The following is a 20,472-nucleotide window of genomic DNA, read 5'->3' as shown; positions in this document are numbered from 1 at the left end:
ATTGAGGCTACATTTTTCTTTAATAAGTCCTTAAACTCCTAAATTACTGGGAAAAAAATTAAAACATGAATCCAAGAAAAGAAACTTCAAGAAAGTCTAAAGACAAAGAAAGATTTCTAGATGGAGTCACTTTGAATTAAGGAGCAAAATAAATTTTAGATTAAAGAACTGACCTGAAAAAGATTTTATGGAAAAAATCAAATTTAAGAGAAAAGAAAAGTTTTAAACTTTCAAAAGTTGAAGTTGAGTCATTTAGTTTTTAAATGTGAGGGTTTAGTTTCTGTGTGAAACGACTCATAGTTGTCATTAATAAAGTTTTGATTGTGTCTTTGATTCACAATCAGTAGATCATCAGTCATGTGATCAACATAAAAACAACACAACAATAGATTAATAGAAAACAGAAACTGATTCTATTCAGTTTGAATGAATTCAGACGATCCTCCTCAGGTATGAAGACATGATTCTATTCAGTCATTCGTGTTCGGGGCCTTCAGCCAATCACAGTTCAGAGATTACAATTAAAACGCCCACAGGTCATGTGACTTGTGCATCAGATCCTTTCATGGACAGATTTCCATATTTGAAAATGCAGGATGAAAGTTTCTGATGGAATAATATGCAATGCATTATTTTATTGATCAATGATCAATCAATAAAGTTCTTTTCCTGCCTCAACCTTTAGATTTCAATCCACACATCAAAGAGTGTGAAGATAATGAAATGCATCCAGGACACGAGCTGCCGGTCCAGGGGCCCCGGTGCAGGGGCCCATCCTTTACCCCCCAGAACCCACTTCAGGTGTCATCGTCTCTGTTTGATCGACTTGTTCACCCTTTGATATAGAAATGATCGATATGTGTCCTCCGTTGAAGGAACTGATTATTAGTCACTGTATTTAAAATGAACCTCATCAGCGCAGTAACTTGAATCGAGTTTGTTATTCTAATTATTTCTGATTAAAACGGATTTTCGTTCTTAAATAAATCATTTTGTGTCCAGACATGAATAATTTATGAACAAAATGTTGTTTTTGTCTGTTGTTGTCTGCATTTGACATAAAACCACAGCGATGATTTATTATTAGACCACAGCCGATGAAGGCCGGTCCGTGAAAATAATGTCAGAGATGAAACCGGTCCGTGGAGCAAAAAGGGTTGAGTCTAAGACTTGTTTTATTCCTTAATTCAAAGCGACTCTATTTAGAAATCTTTCAGTCTTTTTATAATTTTATACTTTCATTCATCTTTTATCTCTAAATTCAACTTCAACTTTGAAAGTTTAAAACTTTTCAGTTAAATTTGACTTTTTCCATTAAATCTTTTTCAGGTCATTTCTATCTTTAATCTAAACTTTGTTTTTGCTTTCTTAATTCAAAGAGACTCTATTTAGAAATCTTAGACCCACTTCAAACTGAAAGAAATATTTAATTTAGGGAAAAAAAGATTTATGAAAGTATAAAAGTACAAAACCACAGAAAGGGTTAAAGGTAAAGTTTGAATGTTGGGAAAAGTTAAAGACGATAATTCAGAAGGAGAAATTTAAATTTAGAACATTAAATTCCTTGTCATTTGTTTAAAGATTGAGGTTTTATTGTGAGGAGCAGATAACTGCTTTCATTTTTACTGAAATACGTCCTTAAACTCCTAAATTACTGAAAAAATGTTTTAAACATGAATCCAAAACCGAAAACTACAAGAAAGTCTAAAAAAGAGTGAAAGATTTCGGGAGTTATGTCCTGATGTATTTCAGTATCTTCACACTCACACAAAAGTTTATTAATGACAACCATGAGTCGTTTCACACAGAAACGAAACCCTCACATTTAAAAACGAAATGACTCAACTTCAACTTTTAAAAGTTTAAAACTTTTCTGTTAAATTTGACTTTTTCTTTAAACCTTTTCCAGGTCAGTTCTATCTTTTTATTTTATTTAGTTTTTCGACTTTTTTGAAGTTTCCGTTCTTGGATTCAAGTTTAAAAAATTTTTCAGTAATTTAGGAGTTTAAGGAGTTATTAAAGAAAAATGAAGCCTCAATTTGTAAAGTAATTTCACAGAATTCCATGTTTTAAATTTAAAATTTTACGTTTGAATTTCTCTTTGAAATTTTCCCAATATTTAAAGTTTAATTTGAACCCTTTCAGTGTTTTTATACTTTCATAAATCTTTTATTCCCTAAATTCATTTTTATTTCAGTTTGAAGTGATTTTTTTCCTCTTCATTAAACTCAAAGTTTCTTTATTGAAACTATTAAAGCAGCGATTTGTTTTCTGTCTTTGTGTTGACCGGTATCGATTTGTCTATTGATTGGTTTCATCTTCACACTCAGGTGAACAGAACGATGGTAAACAGGAAGCGTGTCCAGGTGAGGCCGGGACAGCCAATCAGAGGGCGAGCGGCTGGGCGGGGCGGGGCCACACCTGCCGCTTAGAGCGGCTCCAGGTGGAGCGTCTCAGCAGTTTGCAGCAGATCTGTGAGACCCGCATCCCGGACCGGACCTGAGCCTCTGCTCCTCTTTTCACGGACTCTGAAGGATCTTTGCACCGATCCGGATCGACGCTCGTTCGGACTCGATTCCGGGATTTTAGCGGGACAGCAGCCTCTCCGCCGTGGGCATCAGTCCCTCCCGTGGATTATCTGCCGGACTGTTGGAGCGACCTGACCATGACTCTGGAGGAGGTCGTTGGCTCCACCAGCAACGAGAACAGGTAGGTTAACGACGCTCAGCTGCTTTCTTGGAGAGAACGTCGGTGTTTGGCGCAGAGCTGTGCGCTCTTTCTGCGGGTTCCTGACCTCCGCTGTGTCTGCAGGATGGAGACGCTGCGTCCGGCTCTGGAGGAGCTGCTGGTCGCGGCTCAGCAGAAGGACCGCGTCACGCTGGGAGTCCACGAGTCCGCGAAACTCCTGACTGCGTGAGTGTCTCTGTCTTTAGCGCGGTTTCCTGATGTTCTCCTGAAAGCCTGACACCAAGCCGGCCTGGCTCCTCTCCCCCCCCCGCAGAGATCCGGACAGTGTGGTTCTGTGCGTCCTCGCCATGGATGAGGAGGATGAAGATGACGTGGCGCTGCAGATCCACGTCACGCTGCTGCAGGCGTTCTGCTGCGAGAACGACATCAACATCCTGAGGGTGTCCGGCGTGAGACGGCTGGCCCGGGTCCTGGAGCGGGACACCGGGGACAGCGACGGCGACGAGCCCCGGGACCTGCACTGCATCCTGGTCACGGTAAGTCCAGCTCGGCTCCACGGTGGTGACGTCACGGCTGTCCGGGAGTGTCACCGCCCTCTCCTCCGTGTTCTGCAGAACCCCCCGGTGCAGCCGCTCCGGTGTCCGGCCCTGGAGAACATCGGCAGCTTCTTCGAGGAGAACCGCTGCTGCAGCCTGTGGGTTCCACACCTGGACCTCCAGGACGGCTGAGCCGAACCGGACCCGAGTTGGACCGCTGTCAGCGGGGAGAACGAGTGGGACCGGGCCACGCAGCCGGCCTCCTACCGCAGGAGACCGACGGGCGTTGAGACGGGACCGGACCGAACCGGAGACTTCCGCCGCCTGATCGGGTGACTGATGCGGGCTCGACCCGCCGGTCCGGACCGGTTCTGGAAGAGGAGGACAGGATGAGTGCGCGGGAGGTCCCGGTCCCGCAGAGAGGAGAGACCCTCGCTGATGTCACCTGATGGACCTGCAGTCACGTGACCCGACTGATCCACCAACGGAGGAACTGCACGAGGTCACCTGAGCTGCAGCCTTCTGACCTCATCCACTGACGTGACGTCACGTTCTCCCATCACTTCTTGTTGCCTGCATTGACAGACAGACTGATCGATCACCAGCTGATTGGAACACATCCTGATCTGATTGGTAGAATCCACGTGTTGATCGGTTCTGTTCTGATGTCGGAATGAATGCTTGAAAATGAACAAAGTGCTTTCCGACTCTTGGACCCTGACCCGTAGAGTGACGTCATCTTCTAGACTAAGTTGTTCATTCAGATCTTCACGTCACTCCACCGTTTGGGGGGTCCGAGGTGATGAGAGTGTGTGTTTGATGGAGCCACAGGGGTCAGACTAACGCACTGAAACCTTTTGTCTCTGTCGGTGTGGAATGCGGGTCGTGGGTCATCACGCCTGGTGGACTGGGGGAGGTAGTAGATCAGTCCGGGTCGTTCCAGGACCCGTTTTCCTTTATGCACTGGCATAGTTTTGATCCTTGATTGATGGAGTTCTTTGGGTTTCATAACCTGACAAATATAATAGAACAAATATAATAGAACAACAAGCAAACATGTTTTTCTGTGTAACTGTTACTTGAAAAAGTAATAAATTCAGAGTTATTTCACATGAAGAAGTTTCCTTTATTTTAGATTACATTGAGTTACATTTATTAGTTACATCTGGCCCTTTGAGGACAGCCGTTATGCTGATGTGGCCCCCAGTGAAAATGAGTTTGACCCCCTGATCTAGAACATGTCATAGATGTGTTGACACGTTCCTTCTCCACAGAGTGTTCCCCAGCCCCCTCCCACGGTCCGTGATGTCTGTTTCTGCCACTGGACCTTCACGGGATTCTGTAAAACTACTTTAATGTCAACGAACTTTAACTTCATTCCTTCAAAACGTCTAAAACTTTCAAGTAAAAATAGAAAGGAGTTAGAAACGTTTTTCTCCTGGAGGTTTTAGGATTATCGACGAACAAAAAACAAGATTAAAACACAATTGAAGAATGAAAGAACGTTCAAATCCTCCAGGACGATCCTGATACAACCAGCAGGTGGCGCCAAAGCACCAGAGAAAAACGTTTCAGTTCCTTGGGTCACAGAAACGTTTGATTTAGAAACTTTCTAACGAATTCAAACATTTCTGTGAACCAAGGAAGTGAAACGTTTTTCTCTGGTGCTTTGGCGCCACCTGCTGGTTGTATCAGGATCGTCCTGGAGGATTTGAACGTTCTTTCATTCTTCAATTGTGTTTTTATATGTTTGAATCTTGTTTTTTCTTGGTCTCGAATCCTAAAAGCTCCATAGTAAAACGTTTCTAACTCCTTTTTATTTTTACTTTAACGTTTAAGATGTTTTGAAAAAATGAAGTCAAAGTTTTTAAACATTAGGATATTATTTAAAAAATTATTAATTTCCCAATTGTGTGAACATTAAAGTGATTTAATCTTTAATCTTAATCTTAATTTCAATACTTGCACGCCCTCATAGATTTCATCTTATATTTATTTATTAATGTATTTATTTATTTATTTATACATCCATCTTCTTCCACTTCGTCCAGCTCCTCCGGGAAAATCCCAAGGCGTTCCCAGGCCAGCCGGGAGACATAGTCTCTCCAGCGTGTCCTGGGTCGTCCCCGGGGCCTCCTCCCGGTAGGACGTGCCCGGAACACCCCACCAGGGAGGCGTCCAGGAGGCATCCTGACCAGATGTCCGAGCCACCTCATCTGGCTCCTCTCGATGCGGAGGAGCAGCGGCTCGACTCTGAGTCCCTCCCGGATGACCGAACTCCTCACCCTATCTCTAAGGGAGAGCCCGGACACCCTGTGGAGGAAACTTATTTCCTCCGATCTCGTTCTTTCGGTCACGACCCACAGCTCGTGACCATAGGTGAGAGTAGGAACGTAAATTGACCGGTAAATCGGTAAGTCCATAAAAGTTATGAACAGAATTGGTGACAAAGGGCAGCCTTGGCGGAGTCCAACTCTCACTGGAAACGAATCCGACTTACTGCCGGCAATGAGGACCAAACTCTGACATCGGTCGTACAGGGACCGAACAGCCCTTATCAAGGGGTCCGGTACCCCATACTCCCGAAGCACCCCCCACAGAACCCCCCGAGGAACACGGTCGAACGCCTTCTCCAAGTCCACAAAACACATGTAGACTGGTTGGGCAAACTCCCATGCCCCCTCAAGGACCCTGCGGAGGGTGTAGAGCTGGTCCACTGTTCCACGGCCAGGACCAAAACCACACTGCTCCTCCTGAATCCGAGATTTGCCTTCCCGACGGACCCTCCTCTCCAGAACCCCTGAATAGACCTTGCCAGGGAGGCTGAGGAGTGTGATCCCCGTGTAGTCTGAACACACCCTCCGGTCCCCCTTCTTAAAAAGGGGGACCACCACCCCAGTCTGCCAATCCAGAGGCACTGTCCCCGATGTCCACGCGATGTTGCAGAGGCGTGTCGACCAGGACAGCCCCACAACATCCAGAGCCTTTAGGGACTCCGGGGGGATCTCATCCACCCCCGGGGCCCTGCCACCGAGGGGCTTTTAACCACCTCGGTGACCTCAACCCCAGAGATAAGAGAGCCCGCCTCAGAGAACCCAGACTCTGCTTCCTCATGGGAAGGCGTGTCGCCGGAATTGAGGAGGTCTTTGAAGCATTGTCACCACCCGTCATCCATCTGTGAACCATCCACCCAGTGCAGCTCAATTCAGCCACCCCCACCAAACAAAGTTACCCATCAGTCTTCCCTAATCACAGCCAATCAAAGTCTGCATCCTAACACTTTTGGCAACCTGTCACCTGTAGAGCCTGACCACAGTTATTTCCACAGGACGTTATCTTTTGATAGCAATCTCTTTCTTCCTTCAGATTCAGAGAGTGGGCCCCCCATGACCCTTCATCTACAGCAACACTTTGGATGAATCAAATGCATCTTTTGCTGACATTTCTGTGAATATGACATCTTCACGCTACACACCAAACACAAACATGTTGGTAAAAAAAACAAAAGTTATTGTATTTGTGGGGAACCTAAAACAATTGTCCACCCACTGCCAACTGTGTGGAGCTCCTGTGGTGCATTCTGACCTCAAATACAGAGGTGCACAAGCCATTTTTGTAACCACCTGTATGAAACACTGCAACTTCACATGGAGATCGTCTCCTGTGCTGAACAGAATGTCTAGCATTAACATCCTCCTGCCTGCTGCTACCCTGTTTTCAGGAAACAGCTATGGGAAAATTCACCACTTGGCTCAATGTACGAACCTCCAAGTACCATCACTCCAAACATACTTCAATGTGCAGAGGTCACACCTTCTCCCACAGATTTGGGACACCTGGAATGAGGAGCAGAAACGAGTCCTTGGTTTGCTTCTAGAGCAGGAGAAGACAGTGATGTCAGGCGATGGGCGGTGTGACTCGCCCGGGTACAGAGCAAAATACGGGACGTATACACTGCTTGACTCTACAACTGACTGTGTGGCAGGCTTCACAGTCATCCAAGTGACGGATGTCACAAGTTCCACAGCTATGGAGAAAGCTGGATTGCAACAAACCCGTGACAACCTTCTACAACAGAATGTCAAAGTTGACACAATTGTAACTGACAGACATCTGGGTATTGAGGCTTGTATGAGAAAGCAGTATCCCAACGTCAAGCATCAATACGATGTGTGGCACTTTGTTGAAGCCTTGCTGAAACGGTTGACAAAAGCTGTTTCGTTGGGCCTACTCTTGACCTTTGGTCTGGCTGGTGGACCGGTGATGGTATTGGAAAACGCCTCAGTGCGTCGGGGGTGAGCTGACTGCTGGCTGTTGGCGGTGGTTGGTGGCCATGTGTTGCGATGCCGGGATGCCAGGCCTGGTATGGGTGGCTGGCTCGTGGGCGGTGTGGCCCCGTTGGTTGGTTCAGTGGTTGGTCGTGGAGGAAAGAGGTGTGGTGGGTGGGTGGGGGTGGGAAGTGGGGGGGGCTGGCTGTTCGGCGGCTGCCTCCCCTGGATGGTGTGGTGGCATTGGGCTTCTCGCTGGCCGGTGGTCGGTTTACTTTGCTGGGTGCTGGGGTGTGGGATGGCGTCGCCTTCAGTTTGCCGATGGACCTGGGCTATAGGCGGGGCTCTGCGGGGGGGCACCTGTGGGCGGGTTGGCTGCGGTGGGCCTCTGATAGGGCCTGGCATGGGCTGACTGTGACGGCCGGCGGTGTGCCGGGGCTGGTGGGCTCTGGTCGGCTTTCCTCTGTGGGCAGCGGCGCGGGGGGGCTTGCGGCCCACTGGGGATCTCTGCCGTATCTGGGGGGTTGGTGTGGCCCCTATCTCTGGTCTGCCCACGCTTGCGGGATGCATGACGGGCATATGGCGTTGCAAGACCCTATACTCGGACTGGGGGGCTATGTAGGGGGGTGGGTCACATGTCGCCCAGTCACTGCGGCTGACCCCTGGGGCTGCGGGGGGCCTCCTATCCCCGTGCCCCTTGGGCCGGTCCTCTGCACCCTGGTGGTGGTGGCCGTTGCCTCCTCTGGGTCCCTGGGTCTACGTGGTTCTCGGTGCCCCGGTGGCTCTTCGGATGATGGCTTCTGGATGCTCCTGGCTGACGGGGTTGGGGTTGCTCGACTAGCGCGTCCCTGTTGGGTTCTAGTAGCCTATCTGGGTGTTGGTTTCATCACACATGCATGTTGAGTCAGGGTTTACCAGCTACTGTCAAGTCCAATTATTGAGAACCATTGGGTCCCGTCAGAATGTGATGAGTCTCACTTCAGTCATCACAATCTGATGCCCTCTGTCTTCCTCCTACACTGGTCTCCTCTGGTGGTCTATTCTATACTGTCAGGACCTCCACTAGTCTGATGTGTTGTAACGTTGGTGTTGAGACATCAGTTCTAAGATAGGATAAAACAGCCTAAACCTTTTTCACTCCAACAGCACTGCCTGTCTATCCACTACCTTGTTTATGTTCTCTCTCCCTATCTCCTTTTGCTCCCCCCTTAACGCACAGAGGTGCCGCGCCCCCCTCTCTGGCTCACAACAGGAAATTCTAATAAAGACTGACAATTTAGTTCCCAGAGAGGACTGGTGATGGTCACATGCACACATTCATTCATTCATTTTCCAACCCGCTTAATCCGCTAACGCAGGTCGTGGGGTAGCCAGTGCCTATCCTGGCGGTCTCAGGGCGTGAGGCGGGGGACACTCCGGGCACGACGCCAGTGTACCGCGGAGCCACACAGAAACAAACAATCATTCACACACACACTCACTCCTATGGTCAATTTGGGACCGGCCAATCAACCTGAAGCACATGCTTTTGGAGGTGGGAGGAAGCCGGAGAACCCGGAGAGAACCCACGCAGACACGGGGAGAGCATGCGAACTCCGCACAGAGCGGGACTCGAACCCGGGTCCGCCGTGTTGTGAGGCAGCAGCGCTAACCACTGTGCCACCGTGCCGCCCCACATGCACACATTAAAATGTATAAAAGATTTTGCTGCAAGACTAAAATAAGCATTGATCTCATAAAAGGTTGACCCCCTTTCATGGGGTTAAACTATGAGAATACATGCAGACAAGAAAATTTTATATATATATATATATATATATATATATATATATATATATATATATATATATATATATATATATATATATATATATATTTTTTTTTATATATATATATATAAATCATGTTATTACTTATAAAGTGACAAGGACTAACAAAAAATCAGTTCAATAAGGTATATGCTATAACAGTCTAAGTCAACCAGACTGATGAAAATATCTTTAAAAAGTGATTTCAATATCAGTAGATGCTGCTATTCAGTGTTATTACTTTGTAATATCTTGTTTTGTTTTAAAATGCATATTGTTCTGTCGGATTGTTTCAGGATGTCATGTACGACGAGTACCTGCTGAGAGACTTGCATGGTCTTGTGGACTTCTGCCACACTGGACAGCTGGAGGTCTTCCATTCCTTGCTGCTGGAGTACTGCTCTAAAAGGCAGCATTTTTCACCTGAAGGTAATTCTTTACACATGATGTTCCAAAATTAAGATCAAATAACTGTCATTCACCAATTACTAACATAGATTATGGTTCATAAGTCACATTAACCATACAGTTGCTGTTATATACATTTTGCGACAACATAAACCCACCGCTTCATCTATGTAGCTGCTCATTGATCATCAGAGTGTCCTTCCCTGAATAAGGCAATACTTTCCAGCCTGCTCATTTTGATCCATGAGCAAGCTAACCTGTGAATGATCCATGATATGGAGGTGTGGTGTGGTGAGGTTTCCATTGCTTAAAATTTACAATCAATGTGGAAGCAAAGTCTTTTTTCCGTGGGTTCTTGTTATTGTGGTAAAGTAGGAGACTTAACCAATCTTTATAAGTTTGATAAGTTTATTTTTGACAACAAGTCTAATACTGAAATCCGGGCTCTCGCCGGTAATACACGGGTGTTACATCAGACGCAGCTGAAGAAGAGCAAATTCTATCTCAGCCCAGTCAAATTTAAACAATTCAGATGAGGAATATGCATGAGGGGATGTGGTGTCTTCTGGTCCAATCACATCGTGACAGGTGGTTTTCGGCCACATCTTCCCGGCGCAGTTTCTGGTTTCATCCTGTAAACAATCCTGCCTACATCCTGATCACCCCATATGTGTGAAAGCTTCCATAAATGTAATTGTTACCTTGGGTGTGTGTGTGTGTGTGTGTGTGTGTGTGTGTGTGTGTGTGTGTGTGTGTGTCAAATTAGATGAGTTCAAGTGTGTGTAAATTTAAGGAGACGGAGTGGTAGAAAAGTTAATAGATAGATAGATAGATACTTTATTAATCCCGGAGGAAATTGCATAATTGCATGATTAAAACTAAATACTTGTACTTCCACCAAAATAATGAATAGCATGTATTTATATCTCTTCATTCCCCCTCTTGGCCTCGTAAGATGCCACACTATAAGGTGTCAAAGATTCAATTCTTCTGGGGAGGCGGACTGCTGATGGGTTAGTGTAGCAGTTCGTACTTTGCGTTGTGTTTCTTTTTTAGTTTTCTTCAAATGATGAGTCCACTCTTGTGTTTTCAATCATCAGCCGTTTATTCTGGCAACACACAAACCATGTGCGAATGGCGATCATAAACTTCATCAAATCACCTATTGGGGGAAAAGACAACTTAGGTTTAAACAGTCGCGGTGAAGCACAATGTTAGTTAAGACCTTACGACTGTCACCGCTATTTATCTAGCCCCCAACAATGAAGATTGATCCCACCCGCTACAGACACGTACCTCTCTCAGCCGCGGTGATTACCGACTGAGGTGGGGTCTCCAGGTATTCCAAGCACAACCACCAGAGTACCATAGGGGGAGCTCTAACAACTTATCAACCAATGAGAAGTGGAAACAACCAACTCCGCTACATAAGCACCTCCTTTGTATGCACAGGTTACGTAGGTGTAGGAGACTGTGGCATTCTCACCATGACTCCGCCATGTTGACGCTGGAATGGATGTACTGGATGTTAGTAGCTTGAAGAATCTTAAATAATCTAGTTTGTTGCAAAGCAGACGTGGTGAAGGCCTGAGACGCAACAAACGATGTGACTGAATGTTCTGTGAGAATGATAAGTGGGTGGCCTCGGACTATGTGTTCTGTTTTGGTTATCAATATGGCAAGGCCTGCCGGAAATTTGGCGCAAGGCGGCTGTCTACTCTCAATGGGGTCAAGACGAGCACTACAGTAGAAGAAGAAGATCAACCTTATTTATCCCCTTAACGGGGAAATTACTTTTTTCACTCTACTGTATACATGTCTTTGTATACCATACAGGTATACACACAAGGGGCCTGTGAGCATGCAGTTAGTGAACACAGCAAACAGTACATTGGGAGGCAGACAGTGAAGGGCAGCCAGTTCTGGTAGCGCCCCAATTGAGCAACTTGTAAGGGGACGGCGCCTTGCTCAAGGGCGCCTCGATCAAGGGTGCCTCGGCAGTGGCCTGGAGGTGAGCTGACACCTCCCTCTGTCAGCTCACACTCCGATGTCGGATGTCTGGCGGGAGCGGGAATCGAACCGCTGATGTCTGGGCGATGTCTAGTTGGAAGACGTCCGCTCTACCGCTGAGCCACCGCCGCCCCTGCAGTACATCAAAATACATCTTACCTTCAACCTTCTGGTACAGGACTCCATTAGTGATATCATCTGAGATAGAGACATCCAGATGGAACGCAGAGCCTGAATTGGGGGTGGCTGAAGCAGCCGCCGTCTATAAAACAAGGGCTGTAGTGTCGACTGTAACTGCACAAACCCAAAAATGATAGCGTTTCTTTTACCGCTTCAGGCCTCGGGTGGTGCAGGATAGCAGAGCGATGAGCCGTGGACACTGCCGAGACGTGTGCTGACACAACACGTCCCAGGAAAGCAACTGACTTCCTGCAACACTCTAATTCCTGTTTGGACACTTTAAAACCACATGAGAACAATTTCCTCAATAAACACTCAGTGGCTGCTAAACAAATTTCCGGTATCTCACATGCCAATAAGAGATCGTACACGTATTGTACTAAAACGCAACCTTCTGGTAACTGCATGTCAGACAACATTTTTTTCAAAGCTTGATTGAAGATTCCAGGGCTGTTCTCAAATCCTGGGGTCTGGTGTATTGCAGCTTGACTCCATGGTACCAAAACACAAAGTATTTTCTGGAATCTGGATGGAGAGGGAGGTAAAAGAAAGCATTTGCCAAATCCAGAACTGTACACCATTTGAATTTAGGTGAGAGTGATGTCAATACCCTATGTGGATCAGGCTCTCAAATCATGTGCCATTCGATAACTTACTCCGTCTGCTTTTTGAACTGGCCTCAATGGGGTTGACCAAGGTGAGTCTGATTCTTCCAGAACACCAGCATCCCACAGTCCACATAGTGTACTCTCCATCCCCTCCTTGGCTGCTTCCGGCCATGGATACTGTTTTCTGCAAACAACTTGTGCATCAAAAACAACGTCAGGGTTATCTTTACAATGCCCTACATCAAATGGACCTGTAGGACCTTTGTTCTTCAGTGGAGGTGCCAAAACATTGAAGAGAGCTGTTCTAAACAGTGTCTCAGTTACCTCATTGTTGGCGGGATGAACTCCAGTTGCTGCTGACAATTTGCCACGAAGTTGTCATAATACACCAATGGTTCCTCCTTACCATCCCATGGGAACGAGGCAGGGGTTTTTCCACGGGGTGTCGGGAATTCATCTCTCAGCACATTAAACAAGACTCTGGCGAATGGTCCAAACGGTCTTTGCTCCCACACCATTCAGACCTGTCACGGTTCTGACAGCTTTTTTTGTAGCCATGCCTTTGACATCAGTAAATAAACGGTTTATATTCTCTAAAATCATCTTGCTAATCGATTCTCAGGGGCATCTGACGATAAGTCTTACCATTGTGCGTGTGTGGCGGGGTATCTTCTTCCCTTCATCACAAGGGTGCGCTACTGACTCAATGTACCATTCATTCTCACCTCCAATGTGATTTGTCAATTTATACTCGTCTGGAACTCCACGTGGGATGCCAATAGCATCTGTGTAGACTGGACGATCCTCCAGCATCGTGGTGTATGAGCTCAGGTGTGACCATGTCCTCACCTCAGCCTTGGACACATTGTAAATCTGTATGGGAGAAATGAGACACACAAGTGCACATCTTCCTGTCCAGTTTGGGACAAGGAGTCATTTGTGTCTTGGTTTTAATGTTGTTAATTGACAGTTGAGCTTGAGCGAATTACAACTGTATTTTTCAAAAGTCAGTTTCTAAATCAGTAAATTTATTTTGGTATTTGTCATTGAAGTGGCAACATCTCCTCTCTTTCCCTACTTGACTTTACTCTTTCTTCAACATCCTCCACTTTCTTCCATATCAACTTACTTTTGCTCTCGTGACCTTCCAACAGGGCCCACTGACATCCTCTCTCTCTCATTTACAACTTCCGCTTCTCTTCCTTGTCTGACTTCTTCTAGTTCCTTTCTCAGTCTCTACTGCTCACGCTCCACTCTCTCTATCCCTTCTCTGTCTTTCGCTCTCTGTCACTATTATTGCCATTTTTAATTCAAATAAAGTTCAACGTGCATCATCTGTTTCTCCGTCCTCTTCGGTTTTTAACACTCCTCTTTTACATGCCACAGAGCTTGTGGATTAGCTGGACTAGCTGCAACATTTGTGGTTGATGGCTTACTTTGTGTTTGCTTTAACATTTCTCGAACCTGAGCTTAAGGCCCACTGGTGCAATGTTCCTCTCTACTTTGAGTTGGCATGTTCCTGATTGGAATGTTACCCTTGTTTTCAAAATAAAATGCCTCCCTATCTCCAGTGAAACTGTTGTCCTTGTCCATGGGCTCCAGCTGCTGCGGGAGGGCCCGTCCCCTGCCAACCAGAATGCCACACACAGGACAGGAGGTGTGTTCTGCTGTTTTCTACACAATTTGAAGGAAACTCAATTTTGGATCACACCCCGAGTGAATTTCAAATCATCTTCTATTTTTTGCAGTTTCCATCTTTTCCTAAAAGCTGCTTTATGACTTAACTGAATAAAGAATACTCTAATAAGGTTACGGTTTTGGCGAGCAATGGAGTAGGCAGTGAATCGGAAGGGCTCTGTCATCTTCGATTTTAGTTTGATATATTTGTAGTGTTACATGCTCTTTTGGAACTTGGTGTTTCAACCGGCTGTTGAAAGCTCTCCCCGGCTGGCATATTCTGCTCCCAACTAACCATGGGCAAAAGAGGTAAAAAGTCAGAAAAACGACAGCGGACAAGACGACAAGTTAGCCCCCGAACAACTAACTAGCAGAAGCCCAGCTAGTAGCACATGCGAGGCCGACCCACAGGCTCCGTCGCTGACAGAAATAATGACACAGCTCACCGGTATGGAGGAGCGGATAATTCAAAACCTGAGAGCACAAATTTCTGCCAACCACGCCGCCATAACCAAACATGACCAAACAATTCAAGTCATGGAAACTTCCATGAATGATTTGCACTTGCGACTGACCACTCTGGAGACCACGGTCAAGAGTTTCGCCAAAGGAAAAGAGCAGCTGCAGTCAAAGGTGGATGACCTCAAAAACAGGTCCAGGAGATGTAATATTCATATGATAGTGATACCAGAGGGAAGCGAGGGCATCAAACCGAGCTCTTTCCCTGAATCCTCCCTGGGAGAAGTCTTTGGCCCCGATGCGTTTTCGCGCACCCCGACTGTAGACAGAGCCCACAGGCTGGCCGTCCAGAGGAGACAAGATGGCGCGCCCCGACCATTTATCGCCTGCATCCATCACCTCCAAGTGAAGCAGCGCATCCTGCAGCTCGCTCGTGAAAAGGGATCTCTGGCCTTCAAGGGCAACACGATTCACATCTACCCAGATTACAGTGCCGAGGTGTCCAAGAGGAGAGCCGCTTTCGCCCCGATAAAAGCTGAACTGAGGAGAGCGGGATTCCAGTTTAGTCTGCGCTTCCCCGCCATACACCGCATAATCACTGATGGATCCAGGCACGAATTCAGCACCCCTGCGGAAGCCGCCACGTTTTTGGAGCATAGACAACCAACTGAGTGAGTCCCTTACAAAGTTGGTGGAAAACGGAGTCACATCCCTCTTTTTTTCTCTTTGTACCCTGCTGGGTCATTTGGTGTATAGTATATAACACCAACCAATTAACCTAATAACTAAGGCCTCCTTATATTGCGTTACTTTATTTACTGTATCTGTTTTATATACTCATTTTGTATTGCTTTTATCATCAGTCGCTACCTTGAGTCGACTCCTTTTATTTACTCATTCACTCACTCTTAGCCCGGATTTAAACTGATTCTGCTTGGAGAATGGGCTTTTCACCTGTGGACATTGCGCGGCAAGGATATATACTTAAAACACATAATTTCTGTAAGAGCTGTGAAGACTCACTACGTAACTTCTCAGTTTATTTCAATAACCCACCACGATGACAGCAAACTAAATTGACCATTTGTTTATTTTCTCTCTCCTCCCCATATGACTCCCATATATTTGTTCTGGGTTCAAGTTTAAAGTTCAAGGGACAGACTCCCTGATGTAGTTACTTTAAGTCCTTTACCTTAGTTTTAAGTGGTTCGCCAAACACAATTCTACCTTTCTATGTATTTCACTGAAATCATTTCACTTTCAAGACAGAGCCTGAAGTGCAGACTAGAACAAAGCGCAAAGTAAGTAGAAGCACAAGCCTCGAGATAGGGTATATAGGTTACACATGTATGACGAATGCAATACTGTTTATTTATCCTTTTTTTGCCCCCTCTTATTTTCTGTCTACTCCTTTTTCCTGTTCTCCTTTTGTCAGCACGATACTCTCGGACATGGACCACTACACCACCTCCAACCTACACTATTCATTTACTATCCCTTCTGAACATACATGAGTACAGATCTCAATAAAAGGATGGGTAATACCACCAAATTTATATCCTGGAGTCAACAACCCAATCAAAAGACAAAAAGTCATGTCTCACCTACAACAGCCTAACATGGATGTTGCATTTTTACAAGAAACGCACCTCTATAATGCTAATATTCTCAGCCTTAAAAAAGGCTGGGTCGACCAACTGTGCGATTCTAAATTCAATGCAAAATCTCGGGGGACGGCCATATTAATAAATAAAAAAATCTCTTCTCACTCTCAGGAGGTCATTAGCGACCCCAACGGGCAGTACATCATAGTTGTGGGACAGCTTTTTGCCAACCCTGTAATCTTGGTAAATCTATATGCACCAAACTGTGACGACAACAATTTTTTTGAAAGACTGTTTTTGACTATCCCGAAATTTGATACTGGATATCTTATAATAGGAGGGGATTTTAACCTTGTACTGGATGTCACTCTCGACAGGTCTTCAATCAAACCCCAGAATCTTACCAGGTCAGCCAGAGCAGTAAATGATTTTATGAATCAATGTGGTCTTTCTGATGTTTGGAGACTTCAGTCTCCCCATACCAGAGCTTATTCATTTTTCTCCAATGCTCATCACACCTATACACGTATAGATTACTTCCTGCTTGACAACAGGCTCTTACCCAAGATTACAGTATGTTCCTACACCGGTATTGTAATTTCAGATCATAGTATCCTTTATTTTGACCTAGAACTCCCAAACCACTCTCCTCCAAACAAGATTTGGAGACTTAACCTTTTATTATCGGACCAGAAATTTGTAGACTTCATTTCGTCTCAAATTGACTTTTTCCTGGAGACAAATGCCTCTCCCAAGATTTCATACACCACATTATAGGAAACCCTTAAAGTATATATACGAGGACAAATCATTTCCTACTCCTCTACACTTAGAAAAGAAAAGGTAAGAAGATATCTCTCAAGATATCTCTCAAGATATCTCTCAAGATATCTCTCAAGATATCTCGCAAGATATCTCTCAATAGTTATTGGACATTGACTCAAAATACGCTCAAACTCCCACTCCAGATTTGTATAAAGACCATTTAAGACTACAGACAGAATTTGACTTATTAACCACTGACGAGGCAACTTGTTTTATCATGAAGGCTAGGCACAATACTTACGAATTCGGTGACAAAGCAGGCAAGCTACTAGCCATGCAAGCCCGTCAAGCAGCTGCCTCCCATTCGATCACAAAGATTCAGTCACACACAGGTGACATATTGACAGACCATGACGACATAAACAGCACTTTTTTACAGTTCTACTCCAACCTTTATACACCAGAATGCAGTGATGACTCTGACCTCCCTCACAATTTCTTTGACAATTTGACCCTTCCTGCTCTTTCCAGTGACCAAAACGCCAAATTAAATGCAGAAATCTCAATCTCTGAAATTGTCGCAGCTATAAAAGCTATGCAAAACAATAAATCACCTGATGGTTTCACATGTGAATTTTATAAACAATTTGCCTCCCAATTGGCACCAACCTTCAAGCAATGTTTAAAGAAGCATTCTCCTTAAGGATTCTCCCCATGACACTGAGACAAGCCTTGATCACCTTATTGGCAAAGAAAGATAAAGATTCACTTTTATGCTCATCATATCGTCCTATCTCTATGCTAAATGTGGATTTTAAAATTCTATCGAAGGTTCTAGTTAAAACACTTTTAAAAAAGTGGTCGCTGATATTATTTTACCCGATCAAACGGGATTCATCCAGGGCCGACACTCCTACTCAAACTTAAGAAGGCTATTTAATGTGGTCCAGTCGGCCCAGTCAAAATTACATGAGGTAGTAATTTCACTTGACGCTGAAAAAGCTTTTGACCGGGTCGAGTGGACACATCTACTGTTCACTCTTCGTAGGTTCGGCTTTGGTAATGAGTTCATCGTGTCACGCCCTGTGTTGGTGACTGCTCCAGCCTCTCCTCCTAGTCTTGTGTTCACAGGTGTGGGTGTGGGCGGAGTCGTCCTGGGAGTAGCTTCACCTGGATCCCATGTGCAATCAGCCGGCTTCTTAGACCCAGCTCTCCACGCAGACAGTGCCAGATTGTTGCTCTATTTTGACGTTGGTGATTCTGGTCTCCCTGCTGCTGCCTCCTTTTACCACACACGTGCTGTGGTCCTCCGCCTGCTTTTGTTTGAATAAACGCAGCTTTTTGGATTTTTGGACTCTGGTGTCACTAATTGGGTTCCACTCTATAGTGTGCCGTAACAGAACAATCTGGCCATGACAAACCCAAGTGACCTAGACGCTTTTAAACAAGCTTTGTCCTCACAAGGGATTCTTGTGGGCCAACATGAACTGACGTTACGGGGAGTAGTGGAGAAGCTTCACGACCTGTCTTCAACTATCTCCGAGCTCACTAACCAGATGAACCAGCTCCCTGCTCTTCTCGCCTCCTCTGCTGCTGCTGCTGCTGCTTCTCCTGGACCAAGTAATTCTTCTGACCCTGCTGTACCACCATCGGGCCCACCTCTTCAGCCTTCCTCCTCCCGGGAACCCCTCATGCCCATTCCTGAGAGATACTCTGGTGATTTGGGCGCTTGTGGTCGCTTCCTCCTCCAGTGCTCTCTGGTGTTCCAGCAACAACCCTCCACATACAACTCAGATAAGTCCCGCATTGCATTCATTCTAAGTTTACTTACTGGCAAGGCTGCTCAATGGGCTACGGCCTTGTGGGACAGTAATTCACCTACATGTCAATCATATGTGGTATTTTCCCGAGAAATGAGGAGAGTGTTTGATCATCCTGTCAAAGGAAAGGAGGCTTCTAAGCGTTTGCTAGCTCTTAGCCAAGGTTCCTCCTCAGTAGCCCAATGCCATAGACTTCCGTATTTTGGCTGCTGAGAGTGGATGGGACAATGAGGCTCTCCAAGGTGTGTTTTTACAGGGATTAGCTGAGAATATTAAAGATGAATTGGCAGCCCGGGATGAAACCAATAATCTTGAAGAGCTCATAACTCTGACTATCCGTCTGGATAACCGGCTTAGGGAGAGGCGCAGAGAGAAGGCCAATCGTCCACCTACTCCTCGGGGCCACATCTTTTCTCAAATGCCTGTGTTTAATGTTCCAACCAGTTCTCCTGTGCCGTCTAACCCTTTGGAAGTACTGCCTACGGAGGAACCTATGCAATTGGGTCGAGCCCACCTTTCTCCTGATGGACGACTACGACGCCGGAGATCGGGCCGGTGCATTTACTGCGGTGAGGCCGGCCACTACATTAAGCACCTGCCCAAAACGGCCAAAAGAGAGGGCTCACCAGTGAGGGGAGAGGTCAAGGTGAGCCAAATCTCCTCTCCCCAGTCCAACTGCCCTGATCGCCTCCAAGTCCCGTCATCTCTCTTCTGGCTGAGTGAGTCTGTTCCCGTCTTCTCGTTCATTGACTCTGGTGCAGACGATAATTTCATTGACGCAGCCTTAGTTCAGCAAGCCAATATTCCCACTGTTTTAATTGAGGCACCTCGCAATGTTAAGGCATTAAATGGACACACCCTAGCCAAAATTACTCACCGCACTGTGCCCTTAACCCTCCTACTGTCTGGGAATCATAGTGAAACTATACAACTTTTGGTTATCAGCTCCCCCGATGCCCCAGTTGTCCTTGGTCTTCCCTGGCTTAAGATCCATAACCCTCACATTGATTGGGCAGTTAACAAGATAACCAGCTGGAGTATTTTTTGCCATTCCCATTGCCTCAACTCGGCTGTAACTTCCAATGTCCGACCCCCTACTCCACCACTCAGTCCTCCAGATTTGTCTCTAGTTCCTGAGGATTATCACGATTTAGGAGAGGTTTTTAGTAAGCAAGGGGCTCTGTCTTTACCCCCACACAGACCATATGACTGTGCTATTGACTTGTTGCCTGGCGCCCCCTTGCCCTCAAGCCGTCTGTACAAGTTATCACGCCCCGAAAGGGAAGCAATGGAGATGTATATCAAAGACTCATTAACAGCTGGGTTAATTCGTCCATCATCGTCTCCATTGGCTGCAGGATTCTTTTTTGTTGACAAGAAAGACAAGTCATTGCGCCCATGTATTGATTATCGTGGATTAAATGAAATTACAGTGAAAAACAAGTATCCCCTGCCTCTCATAGACTCGGCTTTCCAGCCACTCCACCAGGCTACCATTTCCACCAAATTAGACCTCAGGAATGCATACCATCTTGTTCGCATCAGAACTGGAGATGAATGGAAAACTGCCTTTAACACACCTATTGGACATTTTGAATATCAGGTTATGCCATTTGGGTTAACCAATGCCCCTGCGGTTTT

General features: G+C 45.9%; 2 protein-coding genes across 3 annotated transcripts in view; both read left to right on the top strand.

Moving 5' to 3' along the window:
- The window catches only part of LOC137593437 (uncharacterized), a 215,649-nt gene that overhangs the window by 161,224 nt on the left and 33,953 nt on the right, over positions 1-20,472 (top strand). The window lies entirely within an intron of this gene.
- Positions 2,666-3,416, top strand: LOC137594119 (growth arrest and DNA damage-inducible protein GADD45 beta-like). The gene is made up of 4 exons (XM_068313385.1): positions 2,666-2,709; positions 2,812-2,913; positions 3,002-3,224; positions 3,303-3,416. Exons 1-4 carry the CDS (start codon positions 2,666-2,668, stop codon positions 3,414-3,416), a joined length of 483 nt encoding a protein of 160 aa, XP_068169486.1.

The sequence above is a fragment of the Antennarius striatus genome, chromosome 4 (genome assembly GCF_040054535.1).
Source record: "Antennarius striatus isolate MH-2024 chromosome 4, ASM4005453v1, whole genome shotgun sequence".
In the NCBI taxonomy this organism is placed as follows: Eukaryota; Metazoa; Chordata; class Actinopteri; order Lophiiformes; family Antennariidae; genus Antennarius; species Antennarius striatus.
Note: the sequence above shows the minus strand (reverse complement) of the source record. Positions and strands in the feature narration are given on the sequence as shown.